The following is a 22,078-nucleotide window of genomic DNA, read 5'->3' as shown; positions in this document are numbered from 1 at the left end:
GAGAGAATTATGCTTACTGCTACATTAAAAGTAATGAGAAAAAATATAAGTAAAACACAGTATCTTCTTGAATATTAAATGACAAAGAAGTTAAAGTAAAATCAATGAACATGAACATATTTTATTCTTTTCTGGATATACACACAAAAAAAGGCTGAATTTTGTGGGGGAGTCAAATTTTCAGATTTTTCCTGAGATAATTAAATGGTGGCCTTGAAAGGCCAAATCCCAAGTGTGAACATGGACCTAAGTCAATCAGGGAGCATTTATTGAGTGTTTAACTGAGCGCCTCGTCCCTACACCTATAACTACCTGTATCATAGTTTCCTAATTTAGAAAGGGAACTAGGAGCTTTTTCACTCAGGGCTTTCAGGGGAAAGAGACCTTTAACCCTGCATGGAAAGGATATAACAAGAATACTCTAGCATAAGAGTCACTAATATTTATTGACCATTTGTATGTTCCTGGCACCAAACTCGATGCTTTTACACATGTAATCACATGCCTTCCCTGCCCTTTGGAGAAGGTTCTCTTGTTATCCCCGTCGTATAGCTTTTACAGAGAGGGTGAGTCACTTGCCCAAGGTCAAGCTGAGACCTGAGTTCATGACTACTATATTGTAGTCTACACTGGAAGTAAAGAGAAGGAACAGGAAAGGGCAGAAATGTCAACAGCTCATGGCATTAATGCACCGGCTAAAGGAATTTTGGCAGAGCCCTTCGGTTGCTTGGTTCCATGGTCTTTGTCTTTTGAGCTGGTGTGAGTGTACACATACCTAACAGCCTCAGCTGCCGTTCTAAGCGCTGAGTGCTGAGTGACCGAGTCTCTCCAGGAGGGTGTGCTAACCAGGTGGCCGCCTCCAGGAGAGGCTATTAAACAATCATACACATGTGCGCTCACATTTGCTGCCAAGTTTTTGTTTTGGTCACCTCTACTGCACATTTTAATCTGGAGACGATTACAGTCCATTCTGGGAAGGGATAAAGAGGATTAGCGTCCGTGAGGTCAGCTCCGACAGTGTCCCTTTGTGCCTGGGTTCCTGACCTCGATCAACGTCCCCCTGCTCGCTTAATCGCAGGTCCTCTGCCGCACAGTCAGCACGCGCTGCCGCGAGCTGGGTGAATGAGGGGAACGAGCCTCCAGCTCTCTCTCTTTGGAGATTACTAAAGTCGGTACAACCCCAGTGGATGAGGTTTTGCAAATTAGTGGTTACCCCCAATTTTTCTTGGAAGTAAGAGGGGAAGAATACCATCACCACCAACAACAATCAAAACACCACCAGCAGCAGCTACCGTTTATTTAATGCTTATGGAGGTGCTTTGCAAGTATTGACTCTTACACCCCACGACAACACTATGGGGAATCAGCATGTTTTCCAGATGGGGAGACTGGAGCTCAGAAAGGTTAAGTCACTTTCCCAAAGCCACACAGCTTGTAAGTGGAGGAGTTGTGATTTGAGTCCCATAGCCACTTAACTGGGAGGCCTTCACTCCACTGCAGTCTTCTTAGTAACAACGCTCCAAAACACCTTTGATTGCATAGGAGAGACTGTGATGAGTTACAGGTGAGAACTTTCTGGTTTATAAAGGCTGGTAAACAACAGAAGAGGTCATTGAGATAATTCTAATGTCTTTTCCCCAAACAGTAGAAAGCCCTTTGCTGGGAGTTGGTTTAGGAGCAGCTGCAGTTTGTTCTGGAAGCAGGAGGGTGGCCTAGTGACCTTTTCAGCCTCAGCCATCCCAGGGTTGTGATTCTAGGATTCTGTTTCCCTACTTGGGGATGCAAATGTAGGCTCCTGGGTCACAATGGGAGTGCTCAGATTTCTCGTATGAGTTCCCGCTTTGAAAAGTTAGCTATTGTTTTCTATATTTCTTTTAAAAGTGTGGAGAGATGCTGAGATAAGCAAAACAAGCCTCTCAGGGCAATAAACTTGATGGGGTGTCCCCATGTTTTTTTTAAAAAAAGATGTTAAAAAATACTTGCAAAACTCAACAAAAGTGCTTGCTTACTCCTAAAGTTAGAAATGCCTGAATGGAATTTTTTTTTTCTTTTCCAACAGAGCTAGTAAAAAGATAAAGAGATAGGCTGCACCCCCACATTCATGGCAGCACTATCCACAATAGCCAAAATACGGAAACAACTTAAATGTCATCAACAGATGGATGGTTAAGAAAGTGTGGTACCTACACATAGTGGAATACTACGCAGCACTAAAAAAGAAGGAAATTCTGTCATTCAAGAAAACATGGATGAACCTAAAGAACATTATGTTGAGTGAAATAAGCCAGGTACAGAGAGACAAATGCCACATAATCTCACTTATATGTGGAATCTAAAATCACTGAACTCATAGAAGCAGAGAGTAGAATAGTGGTTTGTGGGGGTGGTGGGAAAAGGGAAACTGTTGGTCAATGGGTGCAAAGTTACAGTCAGACAAGAGGAGTAAATTCTGGAGATCTGTTGCACAGTATAGTGACGATAGTTAATGTATATTTCAAAATAGCTAAAAGAGAGGATTTTAGATGTTAAAGAAATTATAAATATTTGAGGTGATGGATAAACTCATTAGCCTGATTTGTTCATTCCACAATGTACAAGGGTATCAAAACATCACATTGTACCCCATAAATATACACAATTATTATTCATCAGTTAAAAATAAAACTGAAAAAAAGATAAAGACATAGTGTCTCCAAGATACTGTTTGCTTTGCTCCAAGAATATCCCTCTTTCGGAGACAGAGCCAGTGGCTGACAAATGACTCAGCTGCTTCCACTGGACCTAAGTACGTTGACAGGTGTGTTCAGAGGAGTGACCATATGCTCCATTACTGTTTCCCTAAACTTAACAAACCCTTATATCCCCTAGCCCAGGCAGAGGGGTCAGGGCAGAGCCTCAGAGAGTGTTGTAGCTCATGGTGACCTCAGGGACAATCTAGTGTATTCCTCATCTTACAGATGAGGAGACTGAGGCTTCTCAAGGTCCCCCATATGGTTAGGGGCAGAGCTGAGCCCGGGACTTAAGTGACTGAAGAACCCTTTTCACTTTCCCGAACTACTGGAAGAGAGGCTCTGCTCCTCTTGTACGTGATTTTGATACACGTTGCCTGGTGCTATTTGTTAGCAAGTATAAGCCGATCACGTCTTCATAGACAAGGAGAGTGGTGAGAATAAAAGGATATACTGCATGTGATGCACCCAGGCGCTCACAACAAGTGGCCAGTAAACAATAGCTTCTCATAACCGCAGACTTAAGGAAAAGGTGACCTAGCACTCAAGCACTACTGCTAAGGAACTATTTCATGAAAGCGGTAAAAGAATTGAAGTCACTCGGTTAATTAAACACTTTGTATAAATACACATGCACATGCACCCTCACAAAGATAGGAGTAGGCTCTCAGGAAGGCACGTACCTCACTGTTGGCGCTTTCCACAAATGACCCCCCGAACATGGCGGCCATCCATTCGCAGCTACAGATCAGCAGTGGCTTGTGGGCACTGATGGCTCCGTCATCCAATTTAAATGTCACGTCTGTCAAAGGATTGAGGGAACAGAACTGTGAGCCGGCTTCACCAAGAGCTTCCACCAAGCCTTCTGCTCCAACGTGTCCGTCAACCTGCGCCTCTTATTTTCTCTTCCATGTCTTCACTTGCTGATTTTATGTCAATCCTCACCTCTGGCACACCCAGCTCGAGCATTGAGGAGCAAGCATTTATAATTACTCATAAGGTAGGTCACTACACAAATTCTCTGAACCAGAAAGTAACAGAAAAGAGAGGAGTATTTTCTCCTCCTTATTATGAAAAATTTCAAGCATATGCAGCAGCAGAAAGAATAATACAACGATCGCTCATTTATCCATTGTTAACATTTTGCTATGTTTGCGTTAGCTGTATGTATATTTTTATATATTTTTAGATATGTGTATAGACTTTTTCTTTTAACAGATAGCATGAGACCTTACATCTTTTTCACTCCTACTTTATCATCAATTTTCTAAAAATAAGAACATTCACCTAAATAACCACAGCATGATTATTCCTAAGAAAATTAAAAATAATTCCCTACTATCATCTACTATCTAGTTCATATTCAAATTTCTCCAATTATCCCTAAATTGCATTTCATAGATTTTTCTTTTAGAACCCGATGGAGGCTCCCATCTTGTATTTGGTTATTATATCTCTGCAGTAAGGAGAGGGTGATTTAATTAACTTTATTTAAGGTCCCCTGTTTAATTTACCATAGGTTTGGAACATATTCTTTTCATTAACTTTCAAGACAGTTTCTATACCACAATGGCCAGTGTTTGGAGTAAATATTACTCATAAGCTTTAAAATTAATGAACAGATTCAGCAGCCATTTACTAAATGTGTAGTACCATGGCAGGGATTATAAAAGGTAAAGACAGAAAAAAAAATAGAAGTCAGGAAGTCAACTTACAATGAAATTACACATACCCACACAAAATAGGACAATTTCAGAGCAAAAATAGTAAAGTGTGTAAGACAGTACCAGCATGGGTCAGGAACCCATACTGGGTGCAGGCCACCAGCCTGCCTAAGCCATTATGGAGGGGCGCTGTGGGCAGCATATGGCTCAGTTACCAAAGGCAAAGGAGGGGCAAAGAAATATAGAAGAGCAGGGCTAAGGAGTACGTGGATAGAAGAGGAGAGGGGATGGAAACACAAGAGACACCCCTTGTAGGAATGCCACTGCCCTGAGGACTCCAGTGGCCTTAGGACCTGGGGTCAGTGATTTTTGTCATGGGTAAGTGCTGAAGGGCCGATAGATTAGAGAATTGGTCAGGGAATGCATCCTGTAGGGGAATCGTAAGCAACAAGCCTACTGGAGATAGGCCCAGGGGTACCTGATCTGTTCTTGAGAAGCAGCATGGTACCATGGTGATCTAGGGAGCCACAAAAGCTTGGGTTCAAATCCTGGCACTACCACTTATTATCTGTATGACCACCAGCAAGTTATCTAACTTCTCTGGTCCTTGGTTTCCCCATCCGGAAAATGGAGATAATAGTATTTAACCCTTAAGTCTGATGGGAATTAAATAAGTTGATATCTGTAGCTTAGAAAGGTACATAGAAAAAAATAAGCACTTATAATGTTAGCTACGGTTATCCTTTCCCCTGCTGTGTCTGGCTAATGTTTCATAAAACACAACCAAAGGTATTGATGGCTCTGCCACACGCCCCGCTCACCTGAGAACGTCCCCTTGCTGAGACACTCTTTTATCCGATTGGCTTTCCTGACGTGAAAGGCTTTCGTAATCTCCTGGTTCATGAAGGCTTCCTTGTTCATGATGTTTTCCACCATCATCCTCAAGTCAAACATCTCTAGGACCTCTGCGATCTGAGCCAGGCCCACCAAATCCTTTTCCTTTTCATCCAGTTGCCCCGTATAAAGAAACCGGAGCAGGGTTCGGAAAGGGCCTGGCTGGACTGAGGAGTCCATCCTGACCACAGTCACTGGGCCCACCCGCTTTGAAATGGGATTGACTTGCATTTCCTTGTGCATGCCAATGAAACCCTTACTCCAGCCGGACAAAGTCTGCGTCGTCTCGGGAACCAAGCCCTCGGCTTCCAGACCCAGAGTCTCCAACAGGCTCCCGCTTGAGGACTTCCACTGCTCAGCCTGCGGTGTCCTAGGGGGCCCTTCCTCCCTTTCCTCGTCTGGGTTAACGCTCAGTGTCCGCCCCTGCAAATCCCTACTCTGCTTCTCTTTCTCACAAGCTCCTTCACCCCAACTTGGGAATTCTTCACATTCCATTAGAAACAGGTCATAAAATTTGGAAGAAGAGGTAGCGAGGTAAATTCGATGTGCAAAGATGGGTTCCTGGTCCTGAAGGATGAACAGGACATCGGCACACAGAGGATTGTCCAGTAAACAGGCAGCTTCATTTGTCCCCGTGGAAGGACACGCTGGAATTTTGATGACCGGTGGAGGGGCTTTTGGAGGTAGGAAGGGTGCCTGAAGTAAAGGTTTCTGGACTTTCTTTAAGTGGGATTTCCAAAACTGCAGGTGGCGGCGGGAAATCAGCGCCGCTCGGATTGCGTTGTCAAACACATCCTTGATTCCGAACTGGTCAAACACGCTTGTTTCATAGTAAGGTATGCCGAGTTCCTTTGCAACCTCTCGGCCTTTTTCTGGGGGCAAAATATCCCCTCTCTTTATGGGCCTGAAAGAGAATATTTTAAGAATTATAATCAGCCTTAATTTAGGAAAAAAATAGTAACCAGGGCCTAAGCACCTAATCGAATTATACATTTAAAATCCTTTTCAGGCTTTCACTAATGAGCCTCTGGAAAAATCTACCACAACCCTCAAGTCTTTCAAATGTAAAGGAATTATGATTGCAGAAAAGAAATGCTTTCAAATATTTCGTAGTTTCAGTGCACAGATTTTATATGCAATTTGTGACACATCCATAAATATTCATATTTTTATGTTACTATAAATGGTATTGTTTTTTAAATTTTATTTTCCAATTGTTCATTTCCTAGTGCATAAAAATACAATTTATTATTGTGTATTGACCTTTTATCCTGTGGTTTTGCTAAATTAATAGTTTTGATTGCTTTTTTGTAGATTCCTTAGGACTTTTCATTGATATATGATCATGCCATCTGTAAATAGGGACAGTTTTACTTCTTCTTCTTCAAAAAAAAAGCTTTCAGTAGTAATCATAGTAACTGAAGTATCAGCTCTTTACTAGCTATTTGATCTTAGGTGAGTTACTTAACCTCATTAAGCCTTGCTTTTCCCATTTCTATAATAGGGATAATGAGTACCTATAACCTTAAAGTACTATCTAAAGGTTTAAATGAGATAATATGCTGAGCATAGTACTTCGGCCACAGTAAGTGCTTGATAAATGTCAGCTGTTATCATCATTATCACTACCATCATCATCATCTTCAACTTCATTATCAACATCATTACCCTATGCTTAAATTTTGCTTTATAACTTTAAAATGCATTCATATACATTTTTTCATTTGAGCCTCACAATAACCCTATGAGGTATTATTTTTGTTCTACATTTTGAGGAACCTAAGGCGGAAAATTTAAAGGGTTTGTCTGAGGTCACATCTGCAAGTTGTTGAGAGACCTCTACTAAGCAGTTAGAGTTGAGACTTTCCCACTCCTAGTTACACAATCCACATCCTACAGCTCATTAAGTACCCTCTGTTGGATTCGTGAATATCCTTTCGGTTTTCCCCTTCACGTTTCTTCCCCTGCCTTTATCAGGCCCTCATCATCTTTCGCCTGGTCAGGTACATTAGCCTCTTAACTGGTCTTTCGTCACACTCCCCACATTTTAGCCCACAGTCCTCACTGCTGCAAGAAAAGTCCTTACATAACACAAGTGTGACTTGGTGGCAGTTCTGTTTTAATTTCCTCTGATTCCACAACGCCCATAGAATAAAGACCCCACTCTTTAGGTTGGCACACAGTCTCGTTGAAGCCAGGGAGGCCAAATCTTTGGAAACAGCGTAAGCAGTATAGTGCTATGGCTATGGCATAACCAGGGTAAAGGAACAGGTGGATTCTAGAACATGGGCAGGATGTGATTGGTCACTACACTCTTCACAAGCACATACTTGACTCTGAAACATATTCTCAGGAATTTGATCTTAAGTAAATATTTTGCCTTTGACGCCAAAGGTAATGTTGTATGACAGGCCCTGGTCTTAGAAGGAAAAAGAAGATACTGGATAGAATTTGGATTTGAAGACTTGGATGCAAAAGAGGAAAAATGACAGGGTGTTGGCAAGGATGGAGGGGAAGTGCAGTGAAGAAGGTTTAACTTCTCGGGTTCTTCCTGTGGGCATTGTGCTCCTTTTTCCCAGGACTGACTTGAAACTGACCAACTGATGAAACTCTTCAAGGATTCGCTCAAACACCAACTCCTTCACAAAATCTTCTCAGAATTGCTTTATAGAAGGGACTGTACCTTCCTCTGTCCTCTACTACTCTGTAACCCTCCTCCAGTCCTTCCCACTCCCATGCTTGCGAGGCCTGATCATCTCAACCTATTCTTTTATACAGAAAGTTCCTGAGGCCAGGACAGTCTCTCGTTCTCTGTGAGTTTTCTTTCCCTCTGTGTGGCTCCTAACATTCAATTGCTAGTTCATGCATTTAAGAGTAGAAGGACTGTGAAAATTGAACATAAAATCCTTTTAGAAATTTTATGCAAAATGTACCTAGAACTTCAGAAATTGTCTAAAGAAAGTACCCTCTGCTTTTGTTGTGAGAGTGTCAAAAGTTGTATTCATATACAATTTTGTAATACGCCTATTAGGCAAACATCAAAGGAAGGTATTAATACCAAATTTTTTTTGAAAAGCTATGCTCTACAGCAAAAAAATGTCAACATAAAAAACACGCAAAATTGTTTTTTTATAAAGGGAATTTGAGGGAGCACACTTCTTTAAAAACTCTTCTTTTCCCCAAATTGGTATCCACATTTTATATATAGTGAAACAAATTCTTCTTCAAGTTGTATTTTAACTTTGTCACTCTTTAGAAATATAACCACTAGAGACATTTAAAAAGCAGTGCTTGTTTTGCAACTATAGGGCCAAGTGATTTTTAAAAAGTGGACACTGTCATCTTGGGAACGAAACACTCCTGCAGTTTGGACTGAGGAATATGAGGAAGATTAAAAACACTTGGATATGAATGTTCTCATGAATAAGATGTTCCCTGGGGCCAAGAGCCCTCTGAGTGTTAATTAACTTTATTATAATAATCATAATTTTAAGGGTAACATTATTAAGAGTGTGGGCAGTCAACATTTTGTCTAACACTTTACAAATCTGAAAGTGCTTTTATATACATCATTTCATAATTAGATGAATTTTCTTCAAGTGCTGGCTAATTGTTTTCACAAAAATGAGTTGACGTCGGAGATGATGGTGCATGTGAGAAGGGGTCAGGGCACGTCCCTGTGATCCACGGGCTGATTTAAGGCCCTTGGCTGACAGATGGGCTCCCAGAACCACTGAAGAGCAGAGCGCTAGGCTACAGAGACACCTGCTACCTCTAAATTTTAATTTGGCCAATGCAGGGAAACACCGAGACCCTTGGCTTACCTTGCTAACGGGCGCCTGGCTCGATTAACGGCTTCCAGATCAGCATAGCGGAGGTCAAGCTGGCAGCCAACGAGTACAACAGGTGTTCGAGGGCAAAAGTGCTTGATTTCTTGATACCACATGGTTTTCACATGATTTAGGGAATTGGGATTAGCGATTGAAAAACAGAGGACCACAACATCGGACCTAAAAGGAAATCACAAAAGAAGCTTGTATTCTCTTTTCACTTTTTTTCCTACCATTATGGTTCCTCCCCACTCCTACCCATCTAATACCATATCATGTCACCATTAAAAAAAAACCCCAGATATTAAAACACATCTTGGAGTCATGCAAACAGCCTGATAAGCCCCCACATTCCAGCACCAACAGTTCATTTCCATATCGCACTACAGAATGCTTATGCATTGAAAAGTTTCCAATGAAGTTATCTTGCAGTAGAGATGGTTTCCCAAACTCGACTCAGTCCTGGAACCACAACATGCCGAACTATTTCTGTTCATGACAAGAAATAGTTTCAAGATAAAAGAAAATAATAAAGACTACCTTTCACCGGTTTAAACAACATAAAGGTGATGATGACTCATCCCAATGAGATAAAGCAAACAGTTTAAACATTACTGAAAATGTAACAAGTATTTGCTGTACAGGGTCAGCAAATACACAGAAGGATTTCTGCCCTTCTTCCCACTTATGCACACATGTAGAGAGCACAACCACTTATCTGTTTCCGAAAAGAAAAATCCTGAATTTGCAGCAATTTTCACTCTTTACTAGGTAAGGCAAGAAGGTAGTATTTAACATATAACTACGCAAGAACTAGATTGATGGCTAATAAAATGAGACAATATTGGAAGCAGGTTTCTCAAATGTTATATGCGACACAGCAGGTATATGGGGAAAAGAAAAATTGCTTTATAGTCAATTTTGACATAAGGGTCTTCTATGTTTACATGATAACTTACCATTCTAGAAGTCAGAGAACTGTTTTACAAAACAGTTGTTCAATTATGGTGTTTGATGGATAGCTGCTAAAAGGTATCTTTAATAGAAATTATAAATCATTGTTCTAGGTTAAAATTAGCTGAATGATAACTTTTAAAACATTGAGGCAGAAGGATATAAAGAATAGGAAAATTTATGCCACAATATTCAAAACCATCTTGAGGCTAAATTCAGAAATAAACTCGTACAATTTTATTACATGTTAATTTATTGCCTTGATTGTTTATGTAATGAGAAGAATCAAGTCGATGAATCAAAGCACCTTCTTTTTAAATCATTAATGAGCGTTTCCCCCTACATATCAATGAAGACAAAACAAATATATGCAGGCAACCATAAAATTTCTAAAAATAATCATTTGCAATGCAGAAAACTGCAGGGTGCTTACATTAAATGTAATTCACAAGTTGAGTCTTTAAATTTATATCCAAGAAAATCTGCAGCAGACCACGACAAATAGAGGGGAAAATCCTAGATTAAAATATTTCCAAATTATAAAAGAGGACCTAGGACTCAAAGAAGATGAATGTATTAATCTGAATGTTTAGCATCTCCTTGAAATAAAGATATTACCAAAGATTCTTGGATGCCGGAATAATATGAGTGAAAATATGTATAAATATATAAATGAAAGGGAAGCATGTCTTGCCTTTGGGATTCTGATTTAGTTAGTGGAATATTCTGTGCTCAGTCTTACTTCCAATCAGCATAAATAACAGTATTCAGTAAAGCCAGGAATGCTTTGAATTTTACATTTTTTACGGGCTGAGTTTTCTATTATTCATAATCCTATTTATATCGGGTATCTGATGAAGCTCTGCTATAAGCTTCGTCCTGATCATAAAATAAAGCCACCATGAATTTTGGCACAGTGAGAATAGTATGACAATGTCTGGGGTTCAATATGATAGAGAAAGAATTGAGGAAATATATCCAGCACCAAAATGTGTTATAGTAAGTATATATATATAATTGTTCTAATTGGTGCCTTCCATTTCCATATTAAGGCACATGGCTCTAAAGAAAATCATTCTCAGAGCTTAATTTATATGACAGACATGTAGCTAAATGTCAATTCTGTTCTCTAATTTTATGATACAGCATGTGAGGTTTTGAAATCAAAGCTAGTCTGGTTGCCAAGGTTACCGTGATTACACTCATGCCATAGAACACATACTAGTTACTATCCAGATGACCTGTAAACAAGTACAGACAGGACCTTGGGGGCTGGAAAAAATGGAATCTTGTGATGGTGGTAGCACAATGCCATCACACAGCACAGGTCCGGAGGGCCCAACTTCTAACTATGTCACGTCAATATCTAAATGCATGAAATGCCATTGGAAAGCTAGAAAAATAATTCGATGTTCTGTAAATATTTTGCCTCGAAATAACGATTTAAAGAAAAGAGGTTGTACTGAGAGCAACACTACCTGTAAAGATAAAATAACTTACTGAATCAAAATTCTATCGGTATCCTGGAATAAAGTTCTTCTTTTTCCTTTTGTGTTCACCTTTATGTACTATGAGAATCTGTCCCCATTATTTGACATTGAAAGCAGTTAAAAAATAAGATCATGTTTTTTGATCAAGAGACATTTAAATAAGTACCAATCTGCCTAAATGTCTTTTGTTTAACCCTTGTTGATTTAGATACAAATGCAAGTTAAGAAAACATTACAGACAGATTATACAGAATTCTATTGTTAAGGTCTGCCATATGAATATATTAATGGTACCCTAAACCCAATTTTAACCAAAAGGCTGAGAATTAATGGACGCAATAATAGAGCTATAGGAAGATACTGCTTGGACACATTTCTCCTCACCAATATTCTTTTCTAATTCCTAATTCTCAATACATCAGTATTCTCTGTGATAAAAACATGTATACAATTAAGTGACTATTTTGGGAACACCATTTATTCACTCCAGATTTTGAGCATTTTTTTTTTTTTACCTAGTCAAAGAAGGCACAGGACCTGTAGCTAATAATATCTCCAGCTTTAGGCAGAATTCCAAGGAACTAGAGATATTAAATAATTTTTCATCAAAACATTCATTCTCATGCGGAGACTGTTCAATGTCTGACAGAAACTCGTGTTTAAAAATGCCATTCCTATGAAAGATAAGAAGAAGAAGGCAAGTTATAGCATTTCTACTTCTATGGCTCTGTTAGTTTTTTTTACTTTGTAGAGAGAGTTTCAAAATAATTGGGAGTGAGGAGTGTGATGAGGACATTCTCACATATTAGGCAGTAGGGTTAGTCTAGAAATGACCTCAGGCATCCTATTTCAGCTGTAAAAAGAATCCAATAGGATTTAAATGGAATCCTAAGGCTATCTGGATAGAAAGCATAAGAATTTGAGAATGCAAAGGCAAAGTACAGGATAGACAAGAGTCTAAATCCCAGAACTTGAATGTTGACAAGGGCTAGGAAGAAGTTTGGAATGTTTATTTTATTTATTTTTATTAAAATAATTTTTTGACTGGACTAAACAGCTTTATTAGAGAAAACCAGAATTACAAAGGACTTAAGGGTGTCTGGTCTTAGTTGCTTGCCTATGGAATATTTACTTTTTCAGGGAAAATATGATTTCTTCTTCCTAAGTGGAAAATATCAATACAAAAGTTTCACTTGGGTACTAACACATCAGATGATGTCCATGAAATAATGTTTTGATTAGTTAAGTAAAAAACAATCCAAAGTAAATTGATGTGTTGAAACAATTGGGAATCTCCAGTTTCACAGGGGAGTGGGAATGGATCACAGAGCCCAAGTCATCCCAAAATGCTTGAGCCGATAAAGCCAACCTCAGTTGTGTCAGTTTTACTTCAGATATTAAATAAACAAAAAAGCATATTTTCCAGTTATCTTTCAAGGGGAACACTGGCCAAAGACAGCATGGGAAAGATTGGCAAAGATATTTGGATAGCATAAGGAATGCATGCAATGCTGGGACCAGTCTTTGTCTGAGGATTAAAGAAAAAAAATCTGAAAAAAGTGCATCTTACCCACATTATTTTGGCCCAAGCTAAAATGTGAACAGCAAATACCACACATGTTCTCAAAACCTGTCTTTACAATGTCTGCAGTCAAATATAGCAAAGTTGACGGGAAAAGATCGGAGGAGCAACCACAAGTGAAACTGTCTCTCCAATCTGAAATACTAAATTCATCCTTTGAAGAAGCGGTTAAAAAGTTTAGATCATCAGCATCAAGCTTTTATTGTTAGGAATATGTTTGCTAAGTTCTTTCCTAGTACAAAAGTGCTCTCTGTCTTCTTAGTTTATCTTCCCTTTCCTAGTCCCATCTACTTGGTTACTATTATCCAGCTGAGGAGCTGTGGGCCTTGGGTTTTCTTATTTGGTTAAGCGAAAGTATAATTCTGAACTTATCGTCTATCTAGGAGCATCGGATCGGGTCAACCGGATGGGCAGTGTGAAGGACAACAGATGCCACCCGGTCCTCCAGAGAGCTGTGAGTGGGACAGCCCAGTACCCTTCTCCAGTGTGCCCAATTCTGGTTGGGTGTCTTGCTATACTAACACTTGATGACCAAGAATAAGCCAACAACTATATTTACCTGAGTTCTGCTTGGACATATCCCCTTTTTAACATGCATTTGTACTTTTAATTCTTTTGTTCTATGGTAGGATCCCACCTTTTATATGTCATCACTAGCTATTATTATTTATTTTTTAAGGAGCGACTACTATATCCTTTATATTAGTAGAGATCATGGTCACATTTTAATGGGCTTCTTTTCTTTTTCAATGTGCACAAGTCCCCCTCTTACAAAGATTCAAGTAGGAGTCCCTGACCTCCACCTTTGGGGCTTCAAGCTTCCTTTTCCTTGCTGATGACTGATGAGGTAGGCTCTTTACAGAGACATTTTCAAAACATTCATATCGACAACACACCTTTCATGCATATAGTCTGACAGTGCTATGCAAACACACAGATCAAAACAGCACAAAACAGCTGGGGAGCATGGCAGAGAAAAGGAATGTGTAACACGTGGCTTTGGAAAATTTTAGTAGGGGAGCAGCCCAGTGTGTATGAGATGCAGAGGGAGTTGTCAGTGATGGTGCACATAACCACCCGGAGATGAATGGCCGTGTAAGCTCATACTCATGGAGGATGGAGAGGCCTGTGGAAGAGCGCCTGGCAGGGGATCTGGGACAACAGGGCAGAACCATGCAGCGCCCTGGGTGTGAGCAGAGAAATCAAGTCAATACTTTACCAATAGCATGAGGCTTCTTAAGTACAGATGTTATGTGGGGAAAACTGTCAAAACATCCTGAAATATATCCAGATTTGGGAGTGATTAGCATGCGCAACTATTTTTTCCAAGCCCGTAACTGTATGTTTAGTAGGAAGCAACATCTTAAACCAGTCTTCCACCACCCTCTGAAAATGGAATCACAGCAATGCACGCTCTTACGTGTAGGAAAGTCGCATCAACATCCCACCAATGCCGCCAAACCCTAAGATACTTAACACTTGAATCTTAAGAACCGTTGGTTCGACCACCATAGTATAATGTCACAGGGGGCAATGGCCCTGCCATGGAAGGCTGTGGGTTATCATCCAACGGAATCAGGCTGTTTTTCACGTGACATTCCATTTTCTATACTTGGTGAACTATGCTCCCTTTCGTATAGTCTTCCATCTCACACAATCATCAGAAGTTGAATGCATGTGAAATTGAGTGGAGCACAATTAATTTGTTAAAAGAAATAGTTTAAATGATCTCATTGAACTCCTGGTCAATGAACACAAGAAGCACTGGCAGAAAGAAGGCATGCTTAACAGGAGGAGGTGAAATTGTGGTGATAAACTCCCTCCCAGCTCCACCTGGAGTTCTCACTCCTCTTTGGCATTCCTTGAAGCTAAATCACGGAGGAACTTCCTTCCTATACATTTCATCTTTTTCTCCTGAGGGCAAGGCTAGCTGTCAATATAAGAAAATCTCAGTGTCAGGTAGAATGCCAGATGGGGGAGTCTCTAGGATTCAACTCCCTGACTCTTCTGAGACCAAACTGTGTAAACCAGCAAGATCATTCGACCCCAATGAGAAGGGGACTTTACCCAGAACTCTTGGCAATCCTCTTGGAATCAGTAAAGGTACCACTTATCTAATACCAATAAGCAATCATCTAATCATTTATTCCAGAAATAGTAACGGATAACCTACATGTACCAGGCATTCTTCTAGACATTGGGGATAGAGCATTTAATTAGTGAATGACACAAACCACTGTCTTCATCATGTTTACATTCTAGTGGAGGACAGAGACAATAAAGAAGCAAATATGTAGAATAATAGTACGCTAGGGTAGTGACAAGTGCTAATCATAAAATAAAGCAGGGAAAGGGGATAGAACATTGGGGAGAAGTTGCTGTGGAAAATGAGGTGGCCAGGGAAGGCCTCACTGGGAAAATGACATTTCAGTAAAGCCTGAAGGAAGGGAGGGAGCCAATGTGTATCTCGAGGAGGAACACTACAAAGGAGCAAATGGCTAGTGCAAAGGCCCTGAGGCAGGTGCATGCCTAGAACATCTTCCTGAAGGAAGAGGCCATGTTGCTGGAACAGAATAGTGAGGGAAAAAACAGAAGAAATGGAAGATTTTGAGCAGAATGTAATGATATAATTTATATTTTAATAGGATCACTCCACTGCTATAATGAGAACTGACTAAACTGGGGTGGGGGAATGGCAGCAGGAGCAGGGTGGTGGGGAGTCAGTAGATAGGGAGGGAAAGGCAGACAGAAGCAAGGGACCATGAAGAGGCAATAATCACAAGAGAGATGATGGAGACTCTGCTTGGCCTGGGAGGGGTACAGTGCAGGTGGCAAGTGGCCACACTCTGTGTACACACGATGAGGGTAGAGATAGCAGGGTTTGCTGACAATGTGGAATGTGGATGTGGGCATGGTCCAGATAGGTCAAGAATGATGATAGATATTTTGGCCTGAGTGATTCTTTCTTCCCTGTTTCCGAAACTGACGCACCTTTAGTTCAGCATTGTTAACACTGAGCTGTAATTATTTATGTTGCTGTCTTTCCCACTGCACTATGGGGTCATTTTCAGGGATTTTTGTCTTGTTTCTATTAGTTTCTCTCCCACTGTAAACAACACAGTGTTTGTAACAAAAGGGGCCCTCAACTGATGTTTATTAAATAAAAAGGCCTTATAGATATTGGAAAGCGAAAGCTGCAGATACAAATAAGTCTGCAGACTTGAAGTCTAAAAGAAATGAATTTAGGCTTAAAATCAGTTAGTTAGGGAAGCAGTTGGAGTTTTAATAAAGAATGAAAATAGAATATGAGCCATTATGTTTTTTTCCAGACTATTATTGCTGAAAGACAGCCATATAATATCTCTGGTATATAGCAGAGGTTAACCAGTTAATATATATAAATTATTTGAATTGGTCTATTAATAAAAAATTCATTTACCCCACTTAAAACACCTGAATAATAATGGGTTAATGATTTCTTCTGGGAATTAGATTATTAATATCTCCAGAAGCAAAGGAAATGTAAAGAAATGGACAGATGACTTTCATGACTAATTCTAGGTAAGTTACAACAGAATTAAGGCTTAAGGAAACCCTCTATGTCACAGACCATCTTGCTTTTTCAAAAACACACAAAGCAAACGAGCAAAAATCACTAAAAAGATAACCAAGGTGATCAATTTAAAAGAGAATTTGTTAATGTGCTTTATCTTTCTGCAATTCAGAACTTTGTCCTGTTATACTTCCTAGGCTGCAGGCAGAGGCATTTTGGGGGAGAATATAGTGGTGAGATAATTTTGGAAATCTAATCATGGCCAATATTAAAAATTATTGGTAGGATCGTTGCTAAGATTCACTGAGAAAAGTATCTGTGAAAGCGTTCTATAAATTGTAAAGTATGGTTAATTATATCTGTCAGACAAATATAATTAGCGGTTTCAAAATCACCAAGGATGTATCGTGTAAGTTGCAGCTAATAAGAATGGCAGAACATTTCATCAAGAGACCTTTTCCTTTTGGCTTACCAGCTGCATCCTTTATTGATAATGGAATTGCTGAAAAGTAAGTAATAGAATTATGAACCGAAGACACTGTGGAATTACTTAAGTCTCTTTCTTTGTACCACCTAATTTAAAAGGGAAAACTGTATGGGTTGAAATACATTTCTTCATCCAAAAGCTGCAGTACAGAGACATCGCAAAGTGATGTTTTCTCGTCTTCCATGATGAAAAGTCAACATGCTTGGCTATATTTGACTCAACTTGTCAAGCTTGCTGTTATTAAGTAGTAATAGGGGAAAAAAACGTAAAAGGCAGGCAGAACACACTACGTTAATGCACTGGACAATGTGCATGTTCCTCATTCTCTTTGCCCATCGTGGTGGCCTCATTATTCATACCGCTGTGGCCCTCTCTCGGACCCATCGATGCTTTTCTGGGCTGAGCCACAAAGGCCCCAGCCATGTGACCTGTGTTTGGGAAGCAGCCAGAATCCTTCCAGGTCCTGGCACATGGGTAAGCCTCAGGCATCAATCAAGCCCTGTTGCTATCTCACTTGGCTCTCCCGCTTTCCAAGGACGATTTCGTCCTGGGGACAGGGCTGGGTCAGGCATAGGAATCTCAGCTCTTCTGAAGTTCTTTTCTTCTGGCTACAATATAAGATGTACTGATTCATAGCAGGGAGGGCAGCGTGGCACAGGAGACTGAGGGTGGCCCAGAGCATGGTACAGAGATCTCTTCTGTGTGCCAGATTATTCAGCTCCACTGCAATCCTATGCTGGAGCACTTTAGTACAGAATCCATACATTTCCACCCCAGATTTAATTTTTTGAATTATTTGTATGCATTTAGTCTAATGTATTTTTGTTGGTTTTGGATGATCGCATGATAGTAATAATCGACTTTTAATTGTTCTACTTAATGCTCTGATCTTTAGGCAAATGGATTAAAAAGATATATATATATATAATTATTCTTAAAAATTATTCTTATAAAGATCTTAGAAATGATACCCAGAGGAGAAACAACCTATAATTGGAAAAGCATTATTAATACAAATAATTCTCTGTTTAAGAATACTCATTCAGACAAGGCACTACCAAGAAAATTTACAAATCCAAAAACTGGGGGAAAACAAGAGAGCTTTTGAGGGTGTGGCTGAGTGCACCCCTCTCCCTTTTCTCCTGGCCTCACAGCTCAGCTTTCTGTTTGCAAATTCATTAAGGAGAGGTTAAGAACAGTGTTTTCCATCTTCATCACATTCAGCTTGGTACAGCATTTGTTATTCTTACTATAAAAGTACACATATAAAATTCAACCTAGTAAAATATAATAATTTGGAGTTTGTTATATTTCCTTGCCAGTGCCTTAGAAGATCCTGGTATATATGAGAGATCTATCAATAGACTCATTCACTCGTTCAACTAACATTTATCAAGCTCCTTTTATGTACCAGGCCCAGGGATTCAGGATATAGACTAGAGAGCCAAAATCTCTATCGTAAAGAGGCTGGGAATAATAGGATAAGGGGACCAGGTGAACATTAAGGAGCCAATTTTCACACAATACAGTCATTGCTACAGTAGAGATCTGCAAAGGTGTTGCACGGGAACTTAAACGACAGACACTGCACCTGGATTCCGGCGGTGACAGGGAGGGTGGGAAGAATGTATGGAGGACTTCCGGGAGTATGTGGCACTTGTTCTAACTTGTAGAATATAAGTAGTGATTAGCTAGTTTAAGAATAGGTATGGTGAGGGCCTAATTTCTATGGGGACATAATGTGTGTTTGTGGGCCTAGAGGGTACAGGGGACATAGAACTATAAATATTTTGTTGTATCTGGAGCAAGAGATGAGGCTGGAAGCGCAGGCTGGGACTCAACTCGCAGAAACCAACAACAGTGGAGTCTCATGCCTACGGTGTAGCTGCCAACCAAGTGAGAGGACACACCCAATCACTTAACTCTGCACCCAACTTCCAGCCAGGTGACTGAGTACAAAATGGGGGTCCTTTGCATACTCCCAGAGGTCACCACCACACTTTCCAGTTCCAGAACGAACAAATTACAAAAGAGAAAATTGTTACTATTTGACACAGAAATGGAAAACTTGCACAGAACTTGGTGTTCTCTATTTGGCCATCACAAGGTATGTGGTGAAATGTTTCTCTTAGAAAAAGATCTAAACTTAACCGCAGCCAAAGAAACAGGCCACATGGTCAGACTACGACCCACTGAGCTGAGGGTTGTCTCTCTGACAATAGGGAAACAGGGTGATTTTGTGTCACAGCATGACAGTGTCCCATCATTAGCTTTGAGATTCTATAAATATCTCATTTCTCATATTAAGCTATTAAGGATCTGGTTCCATTTTCTAAGTTCACATAAATGATTTATGGAACTTAAAGTTCCATAAATAATTAAAACATAGCTAGTCTAACATGCAAGCTTTCCTCACATATCATAGATTACTTTGAACATAAAGATATCTCTCTTCTTGAAACAATTTTATTAAGATATAATTGAAATACACCAAAATTGCATATGTATTGTATTTAACTTGATTAGCTTTGCCACACGTAGTCCTCCCGAAACCATCATCGCGATCAAGATAACAAACATTTCTATCACCCACAAAGTTTCCCTGTGTCCCTTTGTGTCCCTCCATCCTCTCCTCTAGGCAACCAATGATCTATTTTCTGTCACTATGGATTAGATTGTGTTTTATAGGATTTTATAGAAATGGAATCACACAGTATGGGCTCTTTTTTATGCACGGCATCCCTTAGTCAAAAGCTCTCTTTCTAATTGTCAAGGATTCTTTCCTTTTGGCTGAGGTTTGGTAAAGAGCATCGTGATGATCCCAGGACAGTGTTTACCCAAGTGTGGCCTGAGCCCCGCCCGCTCCATGATCACCCAGGGCCTGGCTAAAATTGGCCGATCCTCCTAACCCCAGCGCTCTTACCTCAGAATATCCGCTATGCTGAGGCTTTCTCAAGCATGAAAGCTAACGGTTTCCATCTAACCCCTTAGGGAACAACTATTCCTGTCCCTTGGTTTCAAATCACTGCTTTTCTTATGTCCTTCCACTTTTTTTTATAACCTGAGCAATTTTTAGTTCTTTTTGTTACAGCAGCACGCAGGACTGAGTGTCTTTAGGACATACGCTGCAATCATCTTCCTAGACCTTTTGGTGCCACACATTTAAAAGTGTGGGTTTGCATTACTTTTCCATAAAGCACATGCATGACTCACTTTCTTCCCTTTGCTGCTTTGCTATCCATTTATAAAGTGTAACATCAGGGCTAGGACTTGGGTGAAGAAAACAAAGCACTTGCCTCAAGTGCAAAATATAAGGAGGCATCAAAAAAAAAAAGTTCAGTAATCCAGATGAATAATATTAAAAAAAAAATCAAAATTAAGGCAAAAAAATCCATGAAAGACAAAATATCAACATTTTAAATAAAGTCAGGATCAGTAACAGTGTCATACTGAGTCTGAGGTAGAAGGGAAAAAACCAGTAATAGTGATCCTATCTTTTAAAAATTATTATTGTTTCTTTACATTTTATGCTCAAGGTGAGTGACTTACCAAGTTCCCTGGTCCTTCCCCACTGGACATTTTTCACTGTACTACAGGCTGTTTTCCATCTTGAAATCATCATTTGAATGTTACTTCTGGCCAAACATTTAGACTTTGCTAAGAATAATGAGAGCTAACTCAAAATACTCTATCTAGATACATTCATTGTTCCTTCCTTTTTCCCTTGCCATAAATCACAAGCACAGGCAATCCTAGGCAAAGACACAAACACCAGTCACCATGGTCCTGAATTTTTTAAAGGGTCTCAACCAAGCATTCAGGATGGGGTGTGTCCATGTTGTGTCTGATTGCGTGTGCCTTCAACATGAAACTAGACTCATCTTATCAACAGATACCCAGAAACCACGGCTCTGATTAACGTTATCATCTACAACACGTACTGCATTTCTCATAGGAACTAACAATATTTGAGAAAAATAAATGTGTGTTAATAGACTATATAATAAATGCTTTCCAACTGGACTGAAAATATGTTGGGGAACTTTTGGGGATAAGGGCAAGTGCAGCGGTTCTGAATGTTTTAGTTAAAAGTATTGGGGGAAACATGCCAAACAAATTACTCAAGATTCCTATTCACTCTCAAAAAGTTTGCTTGGATGTGTCACTTTTACTGAAAGTGAAAGGACTACTCATGTTTAGCTACTTATGGATGCATATAAAGAATTGAGTTATTTGCTACAGATTGAAGAATTTAAGGGGGGCACTGGAATATTGGAGCTGGAGACAGATGGTGAGTGCTGGTCTTCAGGGTCCATGTGGGACCGTGTAAGATTTAGACTGTACCATGGGGAAATTTAAAGTACGTTTGTCATCCATCATCATCACCAGCCATAACAGCATGGTGGAGTTGGAAGATATGGGCTTTGGAGTCACACAGACACAAGAGGAAAGTTCAGCTCCACTCTGCCCTAGCTGTCTGACCTTGGCCCCTTTTTTGTGCCTGTTCCCCCAATTGTGAAATGAGCCTACTTCGCAGACTTCCCACAAGTGCGAAGCAGGACAGGATACGTGGTGCACCTAGCACAGGCCTGGCTCATGGGGCACTTTGATTAAATTGCAGCTGTTGTATCACCACTTTTGCCAACCTAGGCTTTTTTTTGTTGTTGTTGTTAGTTTTTAAAAAACTTAATACAAAGTTTAATTGTTAATATCACTTTGATCCATCTTCAACAGCCTAGAAACAGAATAGTCCGAAGTTTCACTGTGCTACTTTAAGAAATCCATTCTGTATAGAAATACTGTTATGTTAAATCCCCTAGAGTTTAAAACTTTACAATGAAATCACTTTAGCTTAAAGAAAACTTTTTAAGGCTTGCATAATATCCTGCAAAGGA

At 39.8% G+C, this 22,078-nt stretch overlaps 1 protein-coding gene across 1 annotated transcript in view; it reads right to left on the bottom strand.

Annotated features, from left to right (window-relative positions):
* Positions 1-22,078, bottom strand: part of RHOBTB1 (Rho-related BTB domain containing 1) — a 65,149-nt gene that overhangs the window by 12,566 nt on the left and 30,505 nt on the right. Inside the window, exons 5-7 of the mRNA XM_012657715.1 lie at positions 9,112-9,297; positions 5,215-6,191; positions 3,413-3,531 (exon numbers count right to left, since the gene is read on the bottom strand). Of these exons, the coding sequence (XP_012513169.1) occupies positions 3,413-3,531; positions 5,215-6,191; positions 9,112-9,297 (1,282 nt within the window). The remainder of the gene's footprint in view (positions 1-3,412; positions 3,532-5,214; positions 6,192-9,111; positions 9,298-22,078) is intronic.

Source organism: Propithecus coquereli, unplaced genomic scaffold (assembly GCF_000956105.1).
Source record: "Propithecus coquereli isolate 6110/MARCELLA unplaced genomic scaffold, Pcoq_1.0 Scaffold115, whole genome shotgun sequence".
Lineage (NCBI taxonomy): Eukaryota > Metazoa > Chordata > Mammalia > Primates > Indriidae > Propithecus > Propithecus coquereli.
This window is presented reverse-complemented; position numbering and strand designations above follow the sequence as displayed.